Below are 27,359 nucleotides of genomic sequence, written 5' to 3' on the forward strand. Positions count from 1 at the left end.
AGCTCTCTCTTGGGGGGGGGGGGGTGAGAGAGATGGAGGGAGAGAGGAAGGTAAGAAGGGAGAGAGGGGGAGGGAGGGAAGGAGGGAGGGAGGGAGGGAGGAGGGTGTGTGTGTGATGGAGGGGCTGGCCTTACCTGGGTGTGTGCTGTTCTCCGGGCCGGAGTTCGCCCCAGGGAGTGCGTGAGGGCTCGGTGTAGACGAGGGGTGTCTGGCAGTGCAGGGCGATGGGGGAGAGGTGTCCGGAAGCTGACCAGTAGAGTGAGGGGCTGAGGCTCTGACGGACGTAGGGGCCGTCACTGTTGGCCTCGTAGCCGAGCAGGGATGGGCTGTAGAAGGCCAGGCCCGGGTAGTCATGCCGCCCCTCCCCGTACGGAGCCGCCATGCACACCGGCCCGTGCTCCGAAAGTCCCGGCAAGCCGCTGCCGTACTGCGGCGCTGCGGGCGATCCCTTCAGCTGCAGCTCCGGCCCGTCGGGCCTGAACTCCTGCAGCTCCTGTGGCTCCTTCCTCCCCGTCGCTGCAGCGCTGGAGGCCATGCCCGTTGCAGCGCTCCCACGCAGCAGAAACGTGCTGGGAGATCGCCGCTCAAAAAACCATTGCGTCTTCTCCCTGCATTGGGGTGCGGGGGGGGAGGGGGGAGAGAGTCAGAGTCACACATTGTAGAAACAGGCCCCTAGGCCCAACTCATCCAGAAACAGGCCCCCTAGGCCCAACTTTCCCACACCAACCAACATGCCCCAGCTACACTAGCCCCACCCGCCCGCGTGTGGCCCACATCCCTGTCCTGTCCCTGTAGACCAGGGAAGAGCACGGCACAGTGGCGCAGAAGGACAGTTGCTGCCCTACAATATCCAAGATGGTGCCCACGGCCAGCAACAGTGTGTGTGTGTGTGTGTGTGTGTGTGTGTGTGTGTGTGCGTGTGTGCGTGTGTGCGTGTGTGCGTGTGTGCGTGTGTGTGTGTGTGTGTGTGTGTGTGTGTGTTCTGATCCCAGAAGTGGCTCTGCAATCGCGCATTACAATCAGACTCTGAAAGAAGGGCCTCCACCAAAACGTCACCTTCCCCTTCTCTCCAAAGATGCTGCCTAACTCCAGCACTTTGTGTCGACCCAATATAACGAGGTCAGCTTTGTGTTGGAGACAGTGGATTAAAGGGATTCACTCCAGAGGCTGAGAGCAAAGAGCAGGCAGGTGTTTCCCATTGCGCTCGGGGGGGGGGGGGGGTTTGGGGGGGCAAAGAGGTGGGGGGGGGGGGGGGAGGGGAGGGATGGTGGCAGCCAGGTGGGGGGAGGGAAAAGCTGGGGGTGGGGGGGGGGGGGGGTGGGGTGGGAGACTGGGGTCGGTTAGCTAAGTCCATTCACATTCAGCTTCATGTTATACCAGTTGTATTGATGTTTCTGGCACGGAGATACAGGTGAGGGGAGATAGTAACGGGATATTGGTTCATTATTCCCGGGATGGCGGGACTGTCATATGCTGAGAGAATGGAGCAGCTGGGCTTGTATACTCTGGAGGGTGAGAGGGTATCTTATTGAAACATGTAAAATTGTTAATGGTTTGGACACGCTAGAGGCAGGAAACATGTTCCTGATGTTGGGGGAGTCCAGAACCAGGGGCCACAGTTTAAGAATAAGGAGTAAGCCATTTAGAACGGAGACGAGGAAACACTTTTTCTCACAGAGAGTGGTGAGTCTGTGGAATTCTCTGCCTCAGAGGGCGGTGGAGGCAAGTTCTCTGGATACTTTCAAGAGGGAGCTAGATAGGGCTCTTAAAGATAGTGGAGTCAGGGGATATGGGGAGAAGGCAGGAACGGGGTACTGATTGGGGATGATCAGCCATGATCACATTGAATGGCGGTGCTGGCTCGAAGGGCCGAATGGCCTACTCCTGCACCTATTGTCTATTGTCGATTGTCTATTATCACCTGAGCTCTGTTGGTCCAGAAATACAATAATCCAGACAGGCTCAGCACCAATCTCTCCCCAGCCCCCGTTTAGTTAGTTTAGATTAGAGATCCAAACCGCTCTCTGGCTGTTAATAGGACGATTCAGTTGCCTGATAACTAATGTGTAGGAAGGAACTGCAGATGCTGGTTTACACTGAAGATAGACACAAAAAGCTGGAGTAACTCAGCGGGACAGGCAGCATCTCTGGAGAGAAGGAATGGGTGATGTTTCAGGTCGAGACCCACCTTCAATTTGATAACTAACAGTCATTCCGCTGAGTGGATAGGGCACAACAAAAGAAGCTTTTTGCTGTAGCTCGGTACAGTTTAAGTTAGTTTAGTTTATTGTCACGTGTACCGAGGTACAGTGAAAAGCTATTTTGTTGTGTGCTAACCAGTCAGCAGAAAGATTATCTATTATCAGGCAACTGAACCATCCTCTCAACAACTAGAGAGCAGTCCCGACCTACCACTTACCTCAGTGGAGACCCACGGACTATCTTTAATCGGACTTTACTGGACTTTATCTTGCACTACACGTTATTCCCTTTATCGTGTGTCTGTACACTGTGGATGGCTCGATTGCAATCACGTGGAGTTTTTACGCTGACTGGTTGGTACACCAAGCTGTAAAAGCTTTTCACGGTACACGTGACAATAGACAATAGATAATAGGTGCAGGAGTAGGCCATTTGGCCCTTCGAGCCAGGACCGCCATTCAATGTGATCATGTCTGATCATCCCCAATCAGTACCCCATTCCTGCCTTCTCCCCATATCCCCTAACTCCGCTATTTTTAAGTGCCATACCTAGCTCTCTCTTTAAAGCATCCAGAGAACCTGCCTCCACCGCCCTCTGAGCCAGAGAATTCCACAGATTCACCACTCTCTGTGAGAAAAAGTGTTTCCTTGTCTCCGCTCTAAATGGCTTACTCCTTATTCTTAAATTATGGCCCCTGGTTCTGGACTCCCCCAACATCAGGAACATGTTTCCTGCCTCTAGTGTGTCCTTAACAATCTTATATGTTTCAATGAGATACCCTCTCGTCCTTCTAAACTCCAGAGTGTACAAGCCCAATAGTGACGATAAACTAAACTAAACTTGGTTACAATCTCCCAGTGTACAGAAACAGGATAAAGAGAATCATGTTTAGTGTAAGATAAAGTCCAGTAAAGTCTGATTAAAGATTGTCCGAGAGTCTCCAATGAGGTAGATTGTAGGTCAGGACCGCACTCTAGTCACAATCACAATAATACTTTATTAGTCAAGTATGTTTTGCAACATACGAGCAATTTCATTTGCCAAGTCAGTCATACAAATATAAAGCAACGGAACACACAAAACACATTTTAACATGAACATCCACCACAGTGACTCCTCCACATTCCTCACTGTGATGGAAGGCGAAAAAAAGTTCAAATCTCTTCCCTTCTTTGCTCTCCCGTGGTCGGGGGCCTCAAGCCTCCGTTGACGGGATGATCTTGACTCCCGTAGCCGGCGGCGTTTGGGCCCTCTGCATCGAGGCAATCGGCTCCTGCATCGGGGGGATGTCAGCTCTGCCGCGCCGGGCGATCGGACCCCGAGTCGGGGCTGGTCGAACCTCTGTGTTATTGGAGCTTCTCGACTCGGTCTCTCCCGAGACTACGAGCTCTTGATGGTAAGTCCGCAGGCCGCGGTGAGAGTGATCCCAGGCAAGGGATCAGCTCCGATGTTAAGTCCACGCCCCCGCGGTGGGGCCCAAGGTCAGTCCGACGATGCCTCCAGCTCCATCGATGGTAGGCTGCAGAGTGACTGGAGATGCGATCCGGAAAATAATCTCATCTCCAGGAAGGTAAGAAACTGAAACAAAGTTTCCCCCTCCCCCCACCCCCACATAAAACAAACCAGAAAACATTTATACAAACTTTGAACACAAACTAAACATTAAAAAAAAGACGAAAAAACAGACAGACTGTTGGCAGGGCTGCCAATCATGCAGCACTCTCTAGTTGGTGATAGGATGGTTCAGTTGCCTGATAACGTCTGGGAAAAAACTGTCTCTGAATCTGGAGGCTTTCCCTTCCTGACTGACGTGGCTGTGTTGTGAATATTGAGGCAGGTTGCTCAAGGCAAGGATGCAGATGTCATAAGGTCATAAGTGATAGGAGAAGAATTAGGTCATTCGGCCCATCAAGTCTACTCTGCCATTCAATCATGGCTGATCTATCTCTCCCTCCTAACCCCATTCTCCTGCCTTCTCCCCATAACCTCTGACACCTGTACTAATCAAAAATCTATCTATCTCTGCCTTAAAAATATCCACTGACTTGGCCTCCACAGTCTTCTGTGGCGAAGAATTCCACAGATTCACCACCCTCTGATAAAGACATTTCTCCTCATCTCTTTCCTAAAAGAACATCCTTTAATTCTGAGGCTGTGACCTCTGGTCCTAGACTCTCCCACTAGTGGAAACTTTCCACATCCACTCTATCCAAGCCTTTCACTATTCTGTACGTTTCAATGAGGTCTCCTCTCATTCTTCTAAACTCCAGCGAGTACAGGCCCAGTGCCGACAAACGCTCATTACAGGTTAACCTGGGATCATTCTTGTAAACATCCTCTGGACCCTCTCCAGAGCCAGCAAATCCTTCCACAGATATGGTGCCCAAAATTGTTCACAATATTCCAAATGCGGCCTGACCAGCGCCTTATAGAGCCTCAGCATTACATCCCTGTTTTTGTATACAAGCCCTCTCGAAATAAATGCTAGCATTGAGTTTGCTTTCTTTGCTATCGATTCGACTTCCAGATTAACTTTTTGGGAATCCTGCACCAGCACTCCCAAGTCCCTTTGCACCTCCGATTTCTGGATTCTCTCCCCATTTAGAAAATAGTCTACACCTTTATTCCTGCTACCAAAATGCATGACTCCACACTTTGCTAACTATATTCCATCTGCCACTTCTCTGCCCACTCTCCCAACCTGTCCAAGTCCTTCTGCAGAGTCCCTGCTTTCTCTACACTACCTGTCCCTCCACCTATTTACGTTCCATCCGCAAACTTGGACACAAAGCCTTCAATCCCCTCGTCCAAATCATTAATATACAACGTGAAGAGTAGCGGCCCCAGCACCGACCCCTGCGGAACTCCACTAGTCACTGGCAGCCAACCAGTAAAAGCCCCCTTTACAATACAATACAATACAATTTATTTGTTGTCATTTTGTTGTCCAAACGAAATTTGGTTTCTGCAGTCATACAAACAAGAAAAAGAACCAAGACACAACCCAATTTACACAAACATCCATCACAGTGAATCTCCTCCTCACTGTGCTAAAAAAAAAGCATTTAACTACATTCAAACGAGACAAAAAATAAAAAATAACGACAGACGGACTACAGAGGCTGCTGCGACGTGAGTCGCGTTGCCCACCCAATCTTATTGCCACTCTTTGTCTTCTGCCATCCAGCCAACCTGCTATCCATGCTAGTATCTGCCCTTTGATACCGTGGGCTCTCATCTTCCTTAGCAGCCTCACGTGTGGCACCTTATCAAAGACTTTCTGAAAATCTAAGTTAACAACGTCTACTGACTCTCCTTTGTCTGTCCTGCTATTTTACTTCTTCAAAGAATTCCAGCAGATTGGTCAAGCACGCCCTCCCTTTGAGAAAGTGGGATAACATTGAACTAGTGTGAACGGGTGATTGCTGATGAGCGCAGACTCGGTGTCCGAAGGGCCTACTTCCACGCTGTGACCCTGAACTAAACGTTTAGTGTTAATGGAGGTGGTGGAATCAGATCCAGTCACTACTTTTAAAAGGCATTCAGACACTTGAAAAAGCCCCGACAGTCCTTACAGGTGAGTCACAGGATCACGTGCACCTCCTCTAACCTCACCTACTGCATCTGCCGTGGCCTCCCTGTATATCAGCGAGACCAGGCGTAGTTTCAATGGATACTTGCGCTCGGATGACCAAGGCCTGCTGGATCTGTCGATTACTAACTATTTTAACTCCCCTTCCTATTCCCACACTGACCTTTCCATTCTGGGCCTCCTCCATTGCCAGGGTGAGGCCACACACAAACTGGAGGAACAGCACCTCGTATTCTGCTTGGGTGGGCCACAACCCGACTGTGTGAATGTTAAAATTCTACAATTTTAAGTAACTGGCCCCCTTTTATCCCCCGTCTTCTCTGAGCCTACACAAACACTGTCCTACACAAACCAGGGACATTTAAAAAATATTTATACCAAGCCAATTAACCTACAAACCTGCACGTCTTTGAAGTGTGGGAGGAAATCGAACATCTTGGAGAAAACCCACGCAGGTCACGGGGAGAACGTACAAATTCCGTACAGACAGCGCCCGTTGTCAGGATCGAACCCGGGTCTCTGACGCTGTGAGCTATCGCTATGCCACCGTGCCACCCTAACTATGCATAAATGCAACCAACAATTGGTCCACTTTCAAGCTATGGCCAAGGTAAGACTCCAACGCCTCTTCCTCAATCACCAAGACCAAGGAGCTCGTTCCTGACTGCAGGAAGGATGGTGGAGTACATGCCCCAATCAGCATCAATGGTGAAGTGGAAATGGTTGACAGCTTCACGTTCCTTGGTGCAACATAGATACATAGACAATAAGTGCAGGAGTAGGCCATTCGGCCCTTCGAGCCAGCACCGCCATTCAATGTGATCTGGATACTTTCAAGAGAGCTAGATAGGGATCTTAAAGATAGCAGAGTCAAGGGATATGGGCAGAAGGCAGGAACGAGGTACTGATTGGGGATGATCAGCCATGATCACATTGAATGGCAGTGCTGACACGAAGGGCCGAATGGCCTACTCCTGCACCTTTTGTCTATTGTCTATTGAATGCATCCAATGAATTGGCCTCCACTGCCTTCTGTGGCAGAGAATTCCACAGATTCACAACTCTCTGGGTGAAAATGTTTTTCCTCATCTCCGTTCTAAATGGCCTACCCCTTATTCTTAAACTGTGGCCCCTGGTTCTGGACTCCCCCAACATCGGGAACATGTTTCCTGCATTTAGCGTGTCCAATGCCTTAATAATCTTATATGTTTCAATGAGATCTCCTCTCATCCTTCTAAATTCCAGAGTATACAAGCCCAGTCGCTCCATTCGATCAGCATATGACAGTCCCGCCATCCCGATAATTAACCTTGTGAACCTACGCTGCTATCCCTCAATAGCAAGAATGTCCGTCCTCAAATTAGGGGACCAAAACTGCACACAATACTCCAGGTACACTACATCCACTGGCTCTCCCTTGTCCATTTTACTTGTTACATCCTCAAAAAATTCCAGAAGATTAGTCAAGCTTGATTTCCACTTCGTAAATCCATGCTGACTCGGACCGATCCTGTTACTGCTTTCCAAATGTTCGGCTATTTCATCTTTAATAATTGACTCCAGCAACTTCCCCACCACCGATGTCAGGCTAACTGGTCTACAATTCCCTGTTTTCTCTCTCCCGCCTTTCTTAAAAAGTGGTATAACATTAGCTACCCTCCAATCCACAGGAACTGATCCAGAATCTGTAGAACATTGGAATATTATCATCAATGCGTCCACGATTTCCTGGGCCACCTCCTTGCGTACCCTGGGATGCAGACCATCAGGCCCTGGAGATTTATCAGCCTTCAGTCCCATCAGTCTATCCAACACCATTTCCTGACTAATGTGGATTTCCTTCAGTTTGTCCGTCACCCTAGGTCTTTTGTCCACTAGTATATCAGGGAGATTGTTTATGTTTTCCTTTGTGAAGACAGAACCAAAGAACCTGTTCAACTCGTCTGCCATTTCCTTGTTATAGTCATAGAGTGATACAGCGTGGAAACAGGCCCTTCGGCCCAACTCGCCCACACCGGCCAACAATGTCCCAGCTACACTAGTCCCATCTGCCTGCGCTTGGTCCATATCCTTCCAAACCTGTCCTATCTATGTACCTGTCTAACTGTTTCTTAAACAAAGGGATAGTCCCAGCCTCAACTACCTCCTCTGGCAGCTTGTTCCATACACCCATCACCGTCTGTGTGAAAAAGCTACCCTTCAGATTCCATAGGTAGACAAAAATGCTGGAGGAACTCAGCGGGTGAGGCAGCATCTGTGGAGAGAAGCAATAGGCGACGTTTTGGGTCGAGACCCTTCTTCAGGCCCTTCACAGCTCAGCTCTCCCACAAGCCTACTTGGGCAGAGACAGTAGGCTTGTGGGAGAGCTGAGCTGTGAAGGGCCTGAAGAAGGGTCTCGACCCAAAACGTCACCTATTCCTTTGCTCCATAGATGCTGCCTCACCCACTGAATTTCTCCAGCATTTTTATCTTCTTTCATATTACGCTTGGGTAGTTTACACCCCAGCGGTATAGACAATAGACAATTCACCTGTTTCTTTCTTCAAGGGACCCACATTTGTCTTAACTATTTTTTTCCACTTCACGTACCTAAAGTAGCTTTTACTATCCCCCTTCGTATTCTTGGCTAGCTCACCTTTGCACTTCATCTTTTCTCCCCGTATTGGCTTTTTCGTTACCTTCTGTTGTTCTTTAAAAGTTCCCCAATCCTCTGGCTTAATATTACCAATGATCTGTGGTGGTCCAAGCACAATGATAGGACGGGCAGGAAGGCACAGCAACACCACGACTTCCTGAGGAGACTGTGGGAATTCAACAGTGACTCCCACCAACTTCTACAGACGCACCGTAGAAAGCACACTGTCGGGATGTATCACAGCTTGGTTTAGGAACGGCTCTGCCCTTGACCACGGGATATTGCAAGTTGTGTTTCTATGCTTGAGTATATGGTAATAAAACTCCACCACTTGATTTTGAAGCATTCATGCATGATGGAGGTATAATGTAGTCATAGAGTGATACAGTGTGAAAACAGGCCCTTCGGTGTAATTTGCCCACACCCGCCAACATGTCCCAGCTACGCTACCTGCTTTTGGTCCATACCTCCATACATCAAATTTCAAAAAGTTCCTACCCTTGGAGGGGGGATCCCCTTCTTCCACACCCTCTCCCCACTCAGTTGCTCCACTCTCTCACCGGGTACCCCCAAGGCCAGTGATCAGTGATAGCACAGCCTCCCCCTTTCAAAAACGCTCCAATCCAATTTAAAGCATATATATTGTATTCAAGTGTAAGTTAAAATACTCGCTGCAGTATGCACCATATTGCACAATTGCAATGGGAGGGGGACACCCTCCTCCTCCCCCCCCCTCCTCCTCCCCCCCCCCCTCCTCCTCCCCCCCTCCCCTCCTCCCCCCCCCTCCTCCTCCCCCTCGCCTCCTCCCCCCCCTCCCCTCCTCCTCCTCCTCCCCCCCCCCCTCCCCCAGTCGCTATGCTCCCTCGGGCCTGGTCTCTCGCAATTTCTCACTCCCAACTCTCACCCAATGTTGGCAGCCCTGACACCACCCCATCACACACTCCCGGTATCCAGTTACTTCTGCGGCGAGGAAGAGACCATGGGGGGGGGGGGGAGGTCGGTCGGGAGGGAGGGGGGTGGGTCTCACTGTCGGTTTGCTCCTGGGCCTGGCCAAGATGGCCATTCGCGGGTCCAGGCAGTAGGTAGTTGATGGTCGCTCCACAGTCAGCTGCCTGCTCCTATCCTGGGCCTACGCCCGTATCCCTGGAGAGGGAACACGCTGTGTCCACAGAGAGTTGTGAGTCTGTGGAATTCTCTTCCTCAGAGGGCGGTGGAGACCGGTTCTCTGGAGGCTTTCAAGAGAGAGCTAGATAGGGCTCTTAAAGATAGTGTAGTCAGGGGAGAAGGCAGGAACAGGGTACTGATTGTGGATGATCAGCCATGGTCACATTGAATGGCGGTGCCGGCTCGAAGGTCTACTCCTGCACCTGTTGTCTATTGTCTATTGTCTCTGGAGGCCTGCCGAGACCGCTGGTCGCCGTGGGGGATGGAGTATTATCGATAAAGTTGGCGATATATTACTTTGAATACTGTTTGTAAACTGGCAATAGAGGCAGTTATTAGATCGTGTTACTGCTCTGTATTTACGTTTGTTTTGAATAAAAGCATTTTGTTTTATTAAAAACGAGGTGTCAGATACAGAGTGAAGCTCCGTCTATGCTGTCCCATAAAAGGACTGGACAAGCTAGATGCAGGAAAAATGTTCCCAATGTTGGGCGAGTCCAGAACCAGGGGCCACAGTCTTAGAACAAAAGGGGAGGTCATTTAAGACTGAGGTGAGAAAAAACTTTTTCACCCAGAGAGTTGTGAATTTATGGAATTCCCTGCCACAGAGGGCAATGGAGGCCGTCACTGGATGGATTTAAGAGAGAGTTAGATAGAGCTCTAGGGGCTAGTGGAGTCAAGGGATATGGGGAGAAGGCAGGCACGGGTTATTGATTGGGGACGATCAGCCATGATCAAAATGAATGGCGGTGCTGGCTCGAAGGGCCGAATGGCCTCCTCCTGTACCTATTTTCTATGTTTCTATGTTCCTATCACACACTCCTCCAGGGGTCAGGCGCGGAGTCTCTCCCTCTCTTCACACACACACACTCCTGTGGTTAAGACACACTGCCCTCATCACCAGCCAACACTCTTCGCGAGCTGCGTACCAGACCCACCGACACGACGAGGTGAGTCTGACGCTCAAGATCCCACTACTCACCCCCCCCCCCCCCCCCCACTCCACCCCCCCCCCCCCCCCCTACTTACCTGCAGTGGCCCAGTTGGCTGGGACTGTGTCCCTGTGGTGGGGGGGTGGGGTTGGGGGTGGGGTGGCTCCGGTGACTGACGGAGTGGGGGGAGGGGGGGTGGACTCAGGGGGGGGGACAGCTGCCAGAGATCGGGGTGCTGGGGCCGGCTGTTTCACATTGCTCAAACCAGCACGGCGGTGAACTTCAGCCAGAACTAAAACTCCTGGCTGACAGGCAGCCGGGGGCAAAGATCAGAGAGAGCAGTAACTCAGAGCCAGGGGGTGGAGCATGGCAGTGGGAGAGGGTGGAGGCAGGTAGAGAGAGGGCAGCTAACAGTGGCCCAGCAAGCTTCAGCAGCTTCATTATCAATCAAGATCGTTAAGGGCTTGGACACGCTAGAGGCAGGAAACATGTTGCCGATGTTGGGGGAGTCCAGAACCAGGGGCCACACACAGTTTAAGAATAAGGAGTAAGCCATTTAGAACGGAGACGAGGAAACACTTTTTCTCACAGGGTGTGGTGAGTCTGTGGAATTCTCTGCCTCAGTGGGAGGTGGAGGTCGGTTCTCTGGATGCTTTCAAGAGAGCTAGATAGGGCTCTTAAAGTTAGCGGAGTCAGGGGATATGGGGAGAAGGCAGGAACGGGGTACTGATTGGGGATGATCAGCCATGATCACATTGAATGGCGGTGCTGGCTCGAAGGGCCGAATGGCCTATTCCTGCACCTATTGTCTATTGTCTATTGTTTATTGTCTAAACTAGTCCCACTTGCCTACATTTGGCCCATATCCCTCTAAACCTTTCCTATCCATGTACTTCACAAATGCTGTGATAGTCCCAGCCTCAACTACCTCCTCCAGCAGCTCGTTCCATACACCCACACCCTATGTGTGAAAAAGTTGCCCCTCAATCTTTCCCCCCTCACCTTAAACCAATGTCCTCTGATTCTTGATTCCCCTCCCCTGGGTAAAAGACTCTGTGCATCCACCCGATCTATTCCCCTTATAGACCTCTATAAGATAAGATAAGGTTCGGTTCAGCCTCCGGCGCTCCAAGGAATAAAATCCTGGCCTGCCCAACCACTCCTTGTAGCTCAGGCCCTTACCATGGCAACATCCTCTGTTCTGAAGTGCATCCAGCAGAATAGACCAGGGAGAACCAGTTGATAAGGTGCACTGGAACTTTTAGTCGGTCTTCTGATAGAGATGTTTTTCTATCAGAGCTGTGATACACTGTGTATTCTGGCATAATAAAACATCGAGCATTGAAGAGTACAGCACAAAAACATGCCCTTTGGTCCACCATGTCTATGCATTGAATGAGATCTGCTAAATGCACACTAAACACATAATCACACTTCTCCTTTAAATAGACAATAGGTGCAGGAGTAGGCCATTCGGCCCCTCGAGCCAGTACTGCCATTCAATGTGATCATGGCTGATCATTCCCAATCAGTACCCCGTTCCTGCCTTCTCCCCATATCCCCTGACTCGAGGATGTAACTAGTAGCGTGGATAGGGGAGAACCAGTGGATGTGGTGTATCTGGACTTCCAGAAGGCTTTCGACAAGGTCCCACATAAGAGATTAGTTTACAAACTTAAAACACACGGCATTGGGGGTTCAGTATTGATGTGGATAGAGAACTGGCTGGCAAACAGGAAGCAAAGAGTAGGAGTAAACGGGTCCTTTTCACAATGGCAGGCAGTGACTAGTGGGGTACCGCAAGGCTCAGTGCTGGGACCCCAGCTATTTACAATATATATTAATGATCTGGATGAGGGAATTGAAGGCAATATCTCCAAGTTTGCGGATGACACGAAGCTGGGGGGCAGTGTTAGCTGTGAGGAGGATGCTAGGAGACTGCAAGGTGACTTGGATAGGCTGGGTGAGTGGGCAAATGTTTGGCAGATGCAGTATAATGTGGATAAATGTGAGGTTATCCATTTTGGTGGCAAAAACAGGAAAGCAGACTATTATCTAAATGGTGGCCGACTAGGAAAAGGGGAGATGCAGCGAGACCTGGGTGTCATGGTACACCAGTCATTGAAAGTGGGCATGCAGGTGCAGCAGGCAGTGAAGAAAGCGAATGGTATGTTAGCTTTCATAGCAAAAGGATTTGAGTATAGGAGCAGGGAGGTTCTACTGCAGTTGTACAGGGTCTTGGTGAGACCACACCTGGAGTATTGCGTACAGTTTTGGTCTCCAAATCTGAGGAAGGACATTATTGCCATAGAGGGAGTGCAGAGAAGGTTCACCAGACTGATTCCTGGGATGTCAGGACTGTCTTATGAAGAAAGACTGGATAGACTTGGTTTATACTCTCTAGAATTTAGGAGATTGAGAGGGGATCTTATAGAAACTTACAAAATTCTTAAGGGGTTGGACAGGCTAGATGCAGGAAGATTGCTCCCGATGTTGGGGAAGTCCAGGACAAGGGGTCACAGCTTAAGGATAAGGGGGAAATCCTTTAAAACCGAGATGAGAAGAACTTTTTTCACACAGAGAGTGGTGAATCTCTGGAACTCCCTGCCACAGAGGGTAGTCGAGGCCAGTTCATTGGCTATATTTAAGAGGGAGTTAGATGTGGCCCTTGTGGCTAAGGGGATCAGAGGGTATGGAGAGAAGGCAGGTACGGGATACTGAGTTGGATGATCAGCCATGATCATATTGAATGGCGGTGCAGGCTCGAAGGGCTGAATGGCCTACTCCTGCACCTAATTTCTATGTTTCTATGTTTCTATGTTTCTATGACTCCGCTATCTTCAAGAGCCCTATCTAGCTCTCTCTAGAAAGCATCCAGAGAACCGGCCTCCACTGCCCTCTGAGGCAGAGAATTCCACAGACTCAACACTCTCTGTGTGAAAAAGTGTTTCCTCGTCTCCGTTCTAAACGACTTACCCCTTATTCTTAAACTGTGGCCCCTGGTTCTGGACTCCCCCAACATTGGGAACATGTTTCCTGCCTCTAGCGTGTCCAAACCCTTAATAATCTTATATGTTTCAATAAGAAACCCTCTCATCCTTCTAAACTCCAAAGTATACGAGCCCAAACTATGCACCTCTCACTGTAAAGCCGTGCCCTCTAATCTTTGCCATTTCCACCCTGGGATTAAGGTTGTGACTGTCCACACTCTCTGTGGTTCTAATGGTTTTATATACTTCGATCAGGTCTCTCCTCTCCCCATCAACCTTTGCCCTCTAGTTTGAGATTCCCCCTACATCCAAACCCCTCCCCCTCACCCGAGATTCTCCCGCAATGGATGGGGTCTTGTGATGGGACGGACTGCAGGAGGCTGAGGGGTGATCTATAGAGGTGTATAACATCCTGAGCGAATCGATAGGGTGAATGTACAGAGTTTTTTACCCAGCGTTGGGAATCGATGACCAGAGGGCATCAGAGGTTTAAGGTGGGGGGGTGGAAGATTTAATAAGAATTTGAGGATTCAATTCCACACAGAGAGGGTGGTGGGGGTATGGAGGAGCTGGCAGATGAGGTAGTTGACTGTGTGGTGGGGGGGTGAGCGTTGGGGGTTTGGGGGGGTTGAGTGGGTTCCACTACAGTGGTTGTGCCGGCAGCTCGGCAATGCAGCAGTGCAGTCACTGCTCGGTGACGTGAATGATTTACCGGCCCGTTATCAACACAACGCCGGGTTCAAGCTGATAAGTGGCTGCACTTGTCCGTGTGCCCACGGTGAACACGACCTCCGTGACCCCTTGGTCAACTGGCAACCTTCCCGAGGAAGCCCTCTGAAGGAGGGAGGGGGCAGATTCGCGGGTACGGGCAGGTGGGACTAGGGGCAGCACTGTGGCGCAGCGGTAGAGTTGCTGCTTCCCAGTGCCAGAGACCCAGGTTTGATCCTGACTACGGGTGCTGTCTGTGTGGAGTTTGTACGTTCTCCCTGTGACCGCGTGGGTTTTCTCCGGGTGCTCCAGTTTCCTCCCACACTCCAAAGACGTGCAGATTTGTTGGTTAATTGGCTTTGGTAAAATTGTAAATTGTCCCTAGTGTGTGTAGGATAGTGTTAGTGTACGGGGTGATCACAGGACGGCCCTGACTCAATGGGCTAAAGGGCCTGTTTCCACACTGTATCTCTAAACTAAACTAAACTTGCATAGGTGGGGCATGTTGGCCGGCATGGAGGAGTTGGGCCAAAGGGCCTGTTTCCGTGCTGTGTGACTCTTTAGAACATTGGGCAATGGGATCTAAGTCAAGATTAACAGACTCAGGGCAAGTCTATAGAAGCAGCTACAATTATGGCTTTTGAGACATTTGGACAGATGTATGATTCGGTTAATTCCTGGGATGGCGGGACTGTCATATGCTGAGAGAATGGAGCGGCTGGGCTTGTACACTCTGGAGTTTAGAAGGATGAGAGGGTATCTCACTGAAACATATAAGATTGTTAAGGGCTTGGACACGCTAGAGGCAGGAATCATGTTCCCGGTGTTGGGGGAGTCCAGATCCAGGGGCCACAGTTTAAGAATAAGGGGTAGACCATTTAGAACTGAGATGAGGAAAAACTTTTTCATCCAGAGAGTTGTGAAATTGTAGAATTCTCTGCCTCAGAATGCAGTGGAGGCCAATTCACTGGATGCATTCAAAAGAGAGTTAGATAGAGCTCTTAGGGCTAGCGGAATCAAGGGGTATGGGGAGAAGACAGGAACGGGGTACTGATTGGGAGCAAGGGCGGAGCTGCGGGGTACCGAGGAGACACGAGTGAGGGCCTCATCTATGATGGGAGAGGGGAACCATGCTGCCATATGCCAAGTTCACACAAAACCTTTCATGAGGACAAGCTCACAACATTCAAAATAGACAATAGGTGCAGGAGCAGGCCATTCGGCCCTTCGAGCCAGCACCACCATTCAATGCGATCATGGCTGATCATCCCCAATCAGTACCCCGTTCCTGCCTTCTCCCCATATCCCCTGACCGCTATTTTTAAGAGCCCTATCTAGCTCTCTCTTGAAAGCATCCAGAGAACCGGCCTCCACCGCCCTCTGAGGCAGAGAATTCCACAGACGATGGGGCATGTTGGTCAGTATGGGCAAGTTTGGGCTGAAGGGCCTGTTTCCATGTTGTATAATTCCATGACTTATACAATACAGGCCCTTCAGCCCAATGCTTGTGATGATCTTGATGCCAAGTTAAACCAATCTCCTCTGCCTGCATATGATCCATTCCCCTGCATATCCCTGTGCCCTATAAGCCTCGCAAACACCACTATCATATCTGCCTCCACCACCACCCCTGGCAGCGCGCTGGGCTGTTACCCGATGGGCTGGGTTCATAGAAACATAGAAACATAGAAAATAGGTGCAGGAGGAGGCCATTCGGCCCTTCGAGCCAGCACCGCCATTCATTGTGATCATGGCTGATCGTCCCCTATCAATAACCCGTGCCTGCCTTCTCCCCATATCCCTTGATTCCACCAGCCCCTAGAGCTCTATCTAACTCTCTCTTAAATCCATCCAGTGACTTGGCCTCCACTACCCTCTGTGGCAGGGAATTCCATAAATTCACAACTCTCTGGGTAAAAAAGTTTTTTCTCACCTCAGTCTTAAATGACCTCCCCTTTATTCTAAGACTGTGGCCCCTGGTTCTGGACTCGCCCAACATTGGGAACATTTTTCCTGCATCTAGCTTGGCCAGTCCTTTTATAATTTTATATGTTTCTATAAGATCCCCTCTCACCCTTCGAAACTCCAGTGAATACAAGCCTAGTCTTTTCAATCTTTCCTCATATGACAGCCCCGCCATCCCAGGGATCAATCTCGTGAACCTACGCTGCACTGCCTCAATCACAAGGATGTCCTTCCTCAAATTAGGAGACCAAAACTGTACACAATACTCCAGATGTGGTCTCACCAGAGCCCTATACAACTGCAGAAGAACATCTTTACTCCTATACTGAAATCCTCTTGTTATGAAGGCACTGGGTGTTTCATCGCCCCTACATCTGCCTGTACCCCTGTGTTTGCCTGAAGTCAGTGAGTGGGTGTGTAGTTGTGAGACGGGTCTTGGTGTAAAAGCAGCGACAGGCAGCAGGCAGCATGAGGGAGGCCAGAGAGTTGTCTGTGCTCTCTCCCAGCCCCACAATCTAGCTAACCACTTATTTGTCGTGGAGCGGCAGCAGTGCATGGAAGCACTAATGGACTGACTCACTCACACTGCGGCAGCTTCAATTCACCTGCCAATCTTTGGTATAGTTTAAGAAGGAACTGCAGATGCTGGAAAATCGGTTAGACAAAAACGCTGGAGGAACTCAGCGGGTGAGGCAGCATCTATGGAGCGAAGGAATAGGCAACGTTTCGGGTCGAGACCCTTCTTCAGACTGATGTGGGGGCGGGAAGATGAAAGGAAGATGCGGAGACAGTGGGGGAGCTTGGGAGGGGAGGGGAAGGGGAGGAGAAAGCAGGGACTACCTGAAATTGGAGAAGTCAATGTTCATACCGCTGGGGTGTAAACTACCCAAGCGAAATATGAGGTGCTGCTCCTCCAATTTACGGTGGGCCTCACTCTGGCCATAGAGGAGGCCCAGGACAGAAAGCTGGATTTGGAATGGGAGATGGAGTTGAAGTGCTGAGCCACCGGGAGATCAGGTTGGTTATTGTGAACCGAGCGGAGGTGTTGGGCGAAGCGATCGCCAAGACTACACTTGGTCTCACTGATGTAGAGCAGTTGACACCTAGAGCAGCGGATGCAATAGATGAGGTTGGAGGAGGTGCAGGTGAACCTCTGCCGCACCTGGAAAGACTGCTTGGGTCCTTGAATGGATTCAAGGGGGGGGGTAAAGTGACAAGTGTAGCATTTCCTGCGGTTGCAAGGGAAAGTACCGGGGAGGGGGTGGTGCGGGTGTGAAGGGAAGAATTGACCAGGGAGTTACGGAGGGAACGGTCTCTGTGGAAAGCCGACAGCATATTTTAGTTTACTCTACCGCTGCGCCACCGTGCTGCCCAATGTGTGAGAGCAAGTGAGTGAGATTTACAATCGACCAGGCTGCACATAGAGCAGGTTACGCAGTGTTCCAGGGTCAACATCTGCCTCACACTCCACCCAGCCGCACCAGCAGTAACACTGGCAATGTTAGTCACGTTATTCCTCTTTATCCTGTATCTGTACACTGTGGACGGCTCCATTGTAATCTTGGATAGTCATTCCGCTGACTGGATAAGTAAGTAAGTTTATTGGCCAAGTATTCACATACAAGGAATTTGCCTTGGTGCTCCGCCCACAAGTAACAACATGACATACAGTGACAGTTACGAATGACTCAGAAAACACTAAACATTAATAATAATAAAACATTAATGATAAAACACCATTGATCAAGCATGTGAACCAACAAAATACTAGATCAAAGGGAGGCTACAGATTTTTGGCTATTGAGTAGAGCAACTACTCGTGGATAAAAACTGTTTTTATGTCTGGCTGCGGCAGCTTTGGCAATCCGGAGTCGCCTTCCTTCGATTAGCACGCAACCAGAGCTTTTCACGGTACCCCAGTGCACATGACAATAAACTAAACTAAACTCAACGTGCTCTGATGGCTGACCTTGGCTCTATGCCCTGCGCAAGATACAACAGTGGGGATTTAGAGGATATTGTGCGGGGACATGGATATGCAGGGAACAGCGGGATTTGGATCACGTCCAGGCAGAGATTAGTTTAAATTGGCATCATGTTCGGCATGGACATAGTGGGCCGAAGGGCCTGTTCCTGCACTGTAGTGTTCTATGTTTTCACACACACCCTCTCTCTCTCTCTCTCTCTCTCTCTCTCTCTCTGTCTCTTTCTCTCTCTCTCTCTCTCTCTCACTCTCTCACTCTCTCCATTAGAAGAAACTTCCTGATACTCACATTGAGAATAATTTAATTTCTTTGTCTGAAGTGGGTGACCCCTTTTCTTTAAAGTCATAGAATCACACAACGAGGAAACAGGCCCTTCTGCCCACCTTGTGCGTGCCAACCTAGATGGGACACTAGTCCCACGTTTGGCCCATATCCCTCCAAACTGTACCTATCCATGTACCTGTCCAAGTATCTTTTAAATGCTGCCTCAACTCCCAATATAGACTGGGAAAATCATAGCGTGAAGGGTTCAGATCGGGTGCAATTCTTCAAAGGTGTTCAGGAGAGTTTTCTTAAGCAGTATGTGAGATGGCAATGCTGGATCTAGTATTGGTAAATCGGGAAGGGCAATTTAATGAAGTGAGTGACGTTTCGGGTTGAGACCCCACGTCAGTCTGAAGAAGGGTCTCAACCCGAAACGTCAATCATTCCTTCGCTCCATAGGTGCTGCCTCACCCGCTGAGTTACTCCAGCTTTTTGTCTACCTTCGATTATTCCACCATCTGCAGTTCTTTCTTTCTTAAACAGTTAATGAAGTGTTTGTGGAGGAGCCTTTTGTGACCAGTGACCACAGCTCGATTAGGTTTAAGATAGTTATGGATCGGGACGGAGAGGGTCCACGTGTTAAAATGCTCAACTGGGGTAAGGCCAACTTTGAGGGTATGAGAGAAGGTCTCGCTAAAGTTGACTGGGGCAGGTTATTTGAGGGGAAAGGAACATCGGCCAAGTGGGATGACGAAAGCTCAAGATGTGTACATCCCCGTTAGAGTGAAGGGCAAAGCAGGCAAACGTAAGGAAGCTTGGCTGACGAGGGAAATTGAGACGTTGGTCAAAAACAAGAAGGATGCATGGGACAGGTATAGGCAGCTGGGATCAAGTACATCCCTGGAGGAGTTTCGGGAACTAAGCAGTCAACTAAAAAAGGAAATCAGAAGGGCAAAAAGGGGCCAGGAGATAGCTCTGGCGGGTAGCATTCAGGACAATCCCAAAAGATTTTATATATACAGTGGATTCAGAAATTATTCAGACCCCTTCACTTTTTCCACATTTTGTTACATTACAGCCTTATTTTAAAATTGATCAAATTATTTTCTTTTTATCATCAATCTACACACAATACACCAGAGTGAAGAAGCGAAAACAGGTGTTTAGAAATTAAAAATAACTGAAATATCACATTTACATAAGTATTCAGACCCTTTGCTATGACACTCAAAATTGAGCTTAGGTTCATCCTGTTTCCATTGATTATCCTTGAGATGTTTCTACAACTTGATTGGAGTCCACCAGTGGTAAATTAAATTGATTGGACATGATTTGGAAAGGCACACACCTGTCTATATAAAGTCCCACAGTTGACAGTGCATGTCAGAGCAAAAACCAAGCCATGAATACAAAGGAATTGTCCGTAGACCTCCGAGGCAGGATTGTGTCGAGACACAGATCTGGGGAAGGGTATAAAACAATTTCTGCAGCATTGCAGTTCCCGAAGAGCACAGTGGCCTCCGTCATTCTTAAATGGAAGAACTTTGGAACAGCCAGGACTCTTCATAGAGCTGGCCACCCGGCCAAACTGAGCAATCAGAGGAGAAGGGCCTTGGTCAGGGAGGTGACCAAGAACCCGATGGTCACTCTGACAGAGCTCCAGAGTTCCTCTGTGGAGATGGGAGAACCTTCCAGAAGGACAACTATATCTGCAGCACTCCACCAATCAGGCCTTTATGGTAGAGTGGCCAGACGGAAGCCACTCCTCAGTAAAAGGCCCGCTTGGAGTTTGCCAAAAGGCATGAGAAACAAGATTCTCTGGTTCGATGAAACCAAGATTGAACTCTTTGGCTTGAATGCCAAGCGTCACGTCTGGAGGAAACCAGGCACCGCTCATCACCTGGCCAATACCAGACCTACGGTGAAGCATGGTGGTGGCAGCATCATGCTGTGGGGATGTTTTTCAGCGGCAGGAACTGGGAGATTAGTCAGGATCGAGGTAAAGATGAACGGAGCAAAGTACAGGGAGATCCTTGAGGAAAACCTGCTCCAGAGCGTTCAGGACCTCAGGCTGGGGTGGAGGTTCACCTTCCAACAGGACATCGAACCTAAGCACACAGCCAAGAGAACGCAGGAGTGGCTTCGTGATAAGTCTGTGAATGTGCTTGAGTGGCCCCAGCCAGAGCCCAGACTTGAACCCGATCGAACATCTATGGAGGGACCTGATAATAGCTGTGTATCGACGCTCCCCGTCCAACCTGACAAATTCAGAGGATCTGCAGTGAAGAATGGGAGAAATTACCCAAATACAGGTGTGCCAAGCTTGTAGCGTCATACCCAAGAAGAATTGAGGCTGTAATCACTGCCAAAGGTGCCTCAACAAAGTACTGAGTAATGGGTCTGAATACTTATGTAAATGTGATATTTCAGTTATTTCTTTTTAATTACTTTGCAAAATTTTCTAAACACCTGTTTTTGTTTTTTTAATTATGGGATATTGTGTGGGGATTGATGATTTAAAAAAAAAGAAATGAATCAATTTTAGAATAAGGCTGTAACATAACAAAATGTGGAAAAAGCGAAGGGGTCTGAATACTTTCTGAATGCACTGTATATAGGAGGGGAAAGGGTAACTAGATAGAGTGGGACCTCTCAGGAATCAAAGTGGTCATCTATGTGTGGAGCCACACGAGATGGGCAAGGTCCTCAATGAGTATTTCTCCTATGTATTTACCGAGGAGAAAGACAGTAGGATGGAGAAACGGGGCAGTCACTGGAAGTGTCTTGAGAGCAGTCAGTGTTACCGTCGAAAAAGTACTGAAGGTAGACAAATCTCCAGGGCCTGATCAGATATATCCGATGACATTGTGGGAAACTAGAGAGGAAATTGCAGGAGCCCTGGTTGAAATTTACGAGTCGTCTTTAAATACAGGAGAGGTGCCAGGAAAGACTAGAGGGTGGCAATAGGTTGTTCCTTCTTTTTTCAAGAAGGGCTGCAGGGGAAATGCTGGGAACTATAGCCGGTGAGTTAAACATCTGTAAGTGGAAAGTTACTAGAGAGTATTCTGAGGGATAGTTATACAGGCATTGGATGGGCAAGGGCTGATTGGGATGTCAGCAGGTTTGTACGTGGGAGGTCGTGTCTCACAAATCTGATTGATTTTTTTGAAGACGTGACCAAAAAGTCGATGAGGGCGAGCTGTAGATGTGTGTACATGGATTTTCAGTAAGGCTTCGACAAGGTTCGCATGGTAGGCTGCTCTGGAAGGTTAGATTGCATGGGATCCAAGGAGAGATAGATTGAATGGATAGTCAAATTGGCTCCAGTGGAAGGAAGCAGAGGGTGATGGTGGAAGGTTGCTTCTCCGGACTGGAGGCTGTGACTATGGGTGTGCCTCAGGGTTCGGTGCTGGGCCCGTTACTGTTTGTCATCTACATCAATGATTTGGATGAGAACATACAGGGCAACATTAGCAAGTTTGCTGATGATACAGAAGTGAGTGGTTTTGCAGATAATGAAGATGGTTGTGAACGATTGCAGCAGGATCTGGATCGATTGGCCAGGCTGGCGGAGGAATGGTTGATGGAATTTAATACAGAGAAGTGTGAGGTGTTGCATTTTGAGACGTCGTACAAGGGCAGGACCTACACAGTAAATGGCAGGCCTCTGGGTAGTGTTGTAGAGCAGAGGGATCTAGGAGTACAGGTGCATGGTTCCTTGAAGGTCGAGTCGCAGGTAGATAAGGTGGCAAAAAGGCTTTTGGCACTTTGGCCTTCATCAGTCAGAGTATTGAGTATTGAATGTTGTAGTTGTATAAGACGTTGGTGAGACAGCATTTAGAATATTGTGTTCAGTTCTGGGCACCATGTTATAGGAAAGACATTGAAAGATTTACGAGGATGTTGCCAGGACTAGAGGGTGTGAGCTATAGGGAGAGGTTGAGTAGGCTGGGTCTCTATTCCATGGAGCGCAGGAGGATGAGGGGAGATCTTATAGAGATATACAAAATCATGAGAGGAATAGGTCGGGTAGATGAACAGAGTGTCTTGCCCAGAGTTGGGGAATCGAGGACCAGAGGACATCAGTTCAAGGTGAAGGGGAAAAGATTTAATAGGAATCCGAGGGGTAACTTTTTCACACAAAGGGTGGTGGGTGTATGGAACAAGCTGCCAGAGGTGGTAGTTGAGGCTGGGACTATTCCAACGTTTAAGAAACAGTTAGACAGGTACATGGATAGGACAGGTTTGGAGGGATATGGACCAAGGGCAGGCAAGTGGGACTAGTGTAGCTGGGACATTGTTGGCCGGTGTGGGTGAGTTGGGCTGATGGGCCTGTTTTCACACTGTATCACTCAATGACCTTCTCTGGCAGCTCGTTCCATACACCCAGCAGAAAATGTTGCCCCTCGGGTTCTTATTAAATCTTTCCCCTCTATCCCTCCATTCCCTGCATATCTTAAAAGCCTTTTAAACACCACTGTTGCACCTGCCTCCACCACCACCCCTGGCAGCGCGTTCCAGGCACCCAGCACCCTCTGTGTAAAAACCTGCCCTGCACATCTCCTTTAAACTTCCCCTCTCTCACATTAGTGCCATGTCCTCTACTATTTGACACTTTCATCCTGGGAAAAGGCTCCTGACTGTTGACCCAATCTGTGTCTCACACAATTTTATAAACCTCTATCAGGTCTCCCCTCAGCCTCCAAGTCTGTCCAAGGCCCTCTAATCCAGGCTTCATTCTGGTGAGTGCAGGAGGAACTCAGTGGGTCAGGCAGCATCTGTGGAGGGAATGGTTTTTGTGTCTGAAGAAGGGCCCCAACGTGAAACGTCTGTCCATTCCCTCCTCAGATGCTGTCTGACCCACTGCGCCCCGCTGTGTCAGCATTGAGGATTGTGTGTTAATAGACAATAGGTGCAGGAGTAGGCCATTCGGCCCCTCGAGCCAGCACCGCCATTTAATGTGATCATGGCTGATCATCCACAATCAGTACCCCGTTCCTGCCTTCTCCCCATATCCCCGGACTCCACTATCGTTAAGAGCCCTATCTAGCTCTCTCTTGAAAGCATCCAGAGAACCTGCCTCCACCGCCCTCTGAGGCAGAGAATTCCACAGACTCACCACTATCTGTGAGAAAAAGTGTTTTCTCGTCTCCGTTCTAAATGGCTTACTCCTTATTCTTAAACTGTGGCCCCTGGTTCTGGACTCCCCCAACATCGGGAACATGTTTCCTGCCTCTAGTGTGTCTAAGCCCTTAACAATCTTAGACAGTGTTAATAGACAGTGAGAGAGTGAGATGGGATTAAGGGAGACCAGGGCAAGTACTTGCGCTGGTAAGAAGCTACTTGCCGGGTGATTTAGTGATCAGTAGGAGCTGGTTGTTTTTGCTCATTGGCAGGCTGATAGAACTGCTGTTTGTGTGGGAGAGGCAGAGAGCTGGGCCTGGGGGCACTGGGCTCATTCAGTGGGAGCAGCCTCTGCACAAAGAGAGGCCCTGGTGTCAGGCCTTGGATTTATGCAGCGCATCACGACCCATCCTCAGGACATGCCGAGCTGCCAACCATGCTGCCAAGTTCACGCAAAACCTTTCATGAGGACAAGCTCACAACATTCAAAGTAGACAATAGGTGCAGGAGTAGGCCATTTGGCCCTTCGAGACAGCACCGCCATTCAATGTGATCATGGCTGATCATCCACAATCAGTACCCCGTTCCTGCCTTCTCCCCATATCCCCGGACTCCACTATCGTTAAGAGCTCTATCTAGCTCTCTCTTGAAAGCATCCAGAGAACCTGCCTCCACCTCCCTCTGAGGCAGAGAATTCCACAGACTCACCACTCTCTGTGAGAAAAAGTGTTTCCTCGTCTCCGTTCTAAATGGCTTACTCCTTATTCTTAAACTGTGGCCCCTGGTTCTGGACTCCCCCAACATCGGGAACATTTCCCTGCCTCTAGCGTGTCCAAGCCCTTAACAATTTTATATGTTTCAATGAGATCCCCTCATCCTTCTAAACTCCAGAGTGTACAAGCCCAGCTGCTCCATTCTCTCAGCATATGACAGTCCCGCCATCCCGGGAATTAACCTTGTAAACCTACGCTGCACTCCCTCAATAGCAAGAATGTCCTTCCTCAAATTAGGGGACAGACTGATTAACTCAGCGGGTCAGGCAGCATCTGTGGAGGGAATGGAAGGACAACAGATAAGCTCTGGAGAAGGAGGCTGGTATCTCGAGCAAAGCACAAGGTACTGGAGGAACTCAGTGGGCCAGGCAGCGTCTGTGAAGGGAATGATCAGGTGACGATTCGGATCACAACACTTTTTTTTCCAGGTAGAAAGAGTACATTTTAGTTTATTGTCCTGTGTACCGAGGTGCAGTGAGAAGCTATTGTTGTGTGAAAGAAAGATTGTAGATGATTATGATAAGTTCTAGGAGTAGAATTAGACAATTCGGCCCATCAAGTCTACTACACCATTTCCCTCTCAACCCCATTCTCCTGCCTTCTCCCCATAACCCTGACACCCGTACTAATCAAGAACTAGTCAGTCTCCGCCTTAAAAATCCCTATTGACTTGGCCTCCGCAGCCGTCTGTGGCAATGAATTCCACAGATTCACCACCCTCTTCTCTTTTTGAGCCGTCCACAATGGCCAGATACAGGATTAAGAGAATAACGTGGATACCATTTAGTTCCCTCCACGGATTGCTGCCTGACCCGCTGAGTTCCTCCAGCAATTGCCGGTTTGTGTCTTGGGTCGAATCAGACAGGGCTCCAGTTAAGGGCAGCAAGGTGGGGAGGCCATTCAGCACATTGTCTCGTTGCTAGCTCTCTCTGAGCATACACACCAGTACTTCTCCATCCCCACCCCACCGCTAACATCTCCCTGGTGACCCCCTCCCCACCCATCACATCTTGGTTTGAGAACAGCTCTGCCCAAAACCACATGAAATCGCAGAGTTGTGGACGTAGCCCAGCCCATCACACAGACCACACTCCCCACCATTGTAGATGTAGCCCAGTCCATCACACAGACCACGCTCCCCACCATTGTAGATGTAGCCCAGTCCATCACACAGACCACACTCCCCACCATTGTAGATGTAGCCCAGCCCATCACACAGACCACACTCCCCACCATTGTAGATGTAGCCCAGTCCATCACACAGACCACACTCCCCACCATTGTAGATGTAGCCCAGTCCATCACACAGACCACACTCCCCACCATTGTAGATGTAGCCCAGTCCATCACACAGACCACACTCCCCACCATTGTAGATGTAGCCCAGTCCATCACACAGACCACACTCCCCACCATCGACTCCATCTACACTTCACGCTGCCTCGGGAAAGCAGCCAACATAATCAAAGACTTGTCCCACCCCGGTCATTCCTTCTTCTCCCCGCTCCCGTCCGGCAGAAGGTACAGAAGCTTGAAAGCGTGCACCACCTGACTCAGGAACAGCTTCTTCCCCTCTGTTATCAGGCTTCTGAACGGTCCTTCCATAAGCTAGGGTACTGTCCGATTCACCTCTACCCCATTGTGGACCAGCGATCACCCCCTACATTAACACTATCCTATTAACCCTCTGTTATCAGGCTTCTGAACGGTCCTTCCATAAGCTAAGGTGTAGTCCCGGTCTTCCAACCTACTTCTCTATCTGCACTTTCTCTGTAAATGAGACACTATAATCCACAGTTTATTTTCACTATTGACTAACTGATGGCCTCAGGTATAGGGCTATACATGATGCCCTCATCTATTGCATCCGCTGCTCAAGGTGTCAACTTCTCTACATCGGGTGAGACCAAGCACAGGCTCGGCGATCGCCTCGCCCAACACCTCCGCTCAGTTCGCAATAACCAATCTGATCTCCCGGTGGCCCAGCACTTCAACTCCACCTCCCATTCCGAATCCGACCTTTCTGTCCTGGGCCTCCTCCATGGCCAGAGTGAGTCCCACCATAAATTGGAGGAGCAGCCCCTCATATTCTGCTTGGGTAGTTTACACCCCAGCGGTATGAACATTGACTTCTCCAGTTTCAGGTGGTCCCTGCTTTTCCCTCCCCTTCCCAACTCTCCCTCCACCCACTGTCTCCGCCTCTTCCTTTCTTCTTCCCACCCCTCCCCACCCTCACATCAGTCTGAAGAAGGGTCTCGACCCGAAATGTCACCTATTCCTTCGCTCCATAGATGCTGCCTCACTCGCTGAGTTTCTCCAGCATTATGTAGAGTGTGGTTTGACTGGATAGAACACAAACAAGGCTTTTCACTGTACCTTGTTACACATGACTATAATAATGCAATGCACAATGGTTGGTATCACACCTGTTGCTGCTAGCTGCTTTGGCTGTGATACATGGAACAGTATAGCACAGGAACAGGCCCTTCGGCCCACAATGTCCATGCCAAACACAATGCCAAAACCAACTCTTGCACTTTATCTGCACCATCTCTGATCCTGACTACGGGCGCCAGCTGTGTGGAGTTTGCACGTTCTCCCTGTGACCTCCCTGTGGTTTCCTTCCACACTCCAAAGACATGTGGGCTTGTAGATGAATTGGCTTGATATAATTGTAAATTGTCACTAGTATGTGGGACAGCGTTAGTGTGCAGGGATCGCTGGTCGGCACAGAGTTGGTGGGCCAAAGGGCCTGTTTCCGCTCCGTATCTCTAAGCCGCTATATTGTGCACGCAGGTATTTTTCCCTCTACACTACGTGTTGTACTTGTTTGTGTATGGCGTGATCTTGCTGAGTGATTTGACTGGAGATTTTGCACAGCATCTCAGTACGTGAAAATAAGAAACCAATCCCAAAACTAGTGGATCATCTGTCGTCTGGGATAGACAATAGACAACAGGTGCAGGAGTAGGCCATTCAGCCCTTCGAGCCAGCACCGCCATTCAATGTGATCATGGCTGATCA

General features: G+C 49.4%; 1 protein-coding gene across 2 annotated transcripts in view; it reads right to left on the reverse strand.

Annotated features, from left to right (window-relative positions):
* Positions 1–27,359, reverse strand: part of esr2 (estrogen receptor 2) — an 88,834-nt gene that overhangs the window by 40,406 nt on the left and 21,069 nt on the right. Inside the window, exons 1-2 of one of the 2 annotated variants that reach the window (XM_033027507.1) lie at positions 10,624–10,812; positions 135–608 (exon numbers count right to left, since the gene is read on the reverse strand). In XM_033027507.1, the coding sequence (XP_032883398.1) occupies positions 135–535 (401 nt within the window). In that variant the 5' untranslated portion in view covers positions 536–608; positions 10,624–10,812. Of the gene's footprint in view, positions 1–134; positions 609–10,623; positions 10,813–27,359 lie in introns of those variants that run through there. The other variant, XM_033027506.1, reaches the window with a different exon arrangement.

This window comes from Amblyraja radiata, chromosome 9 (genome assembly GCF_010909765.2).
Source record: "Amblyraja radiata isolate CabotCenter1 chromosome 9, sAmbRad1.1.pri, whole genome shotgun sequence".
Classification (NCBI taxonomy): domain Eukaryota; kingdom Metazoa; phylum Chordata; class Chondrichthyes; order Rajiformes; family Rajidae; genus Amblyraja; species Amblyraja radiata.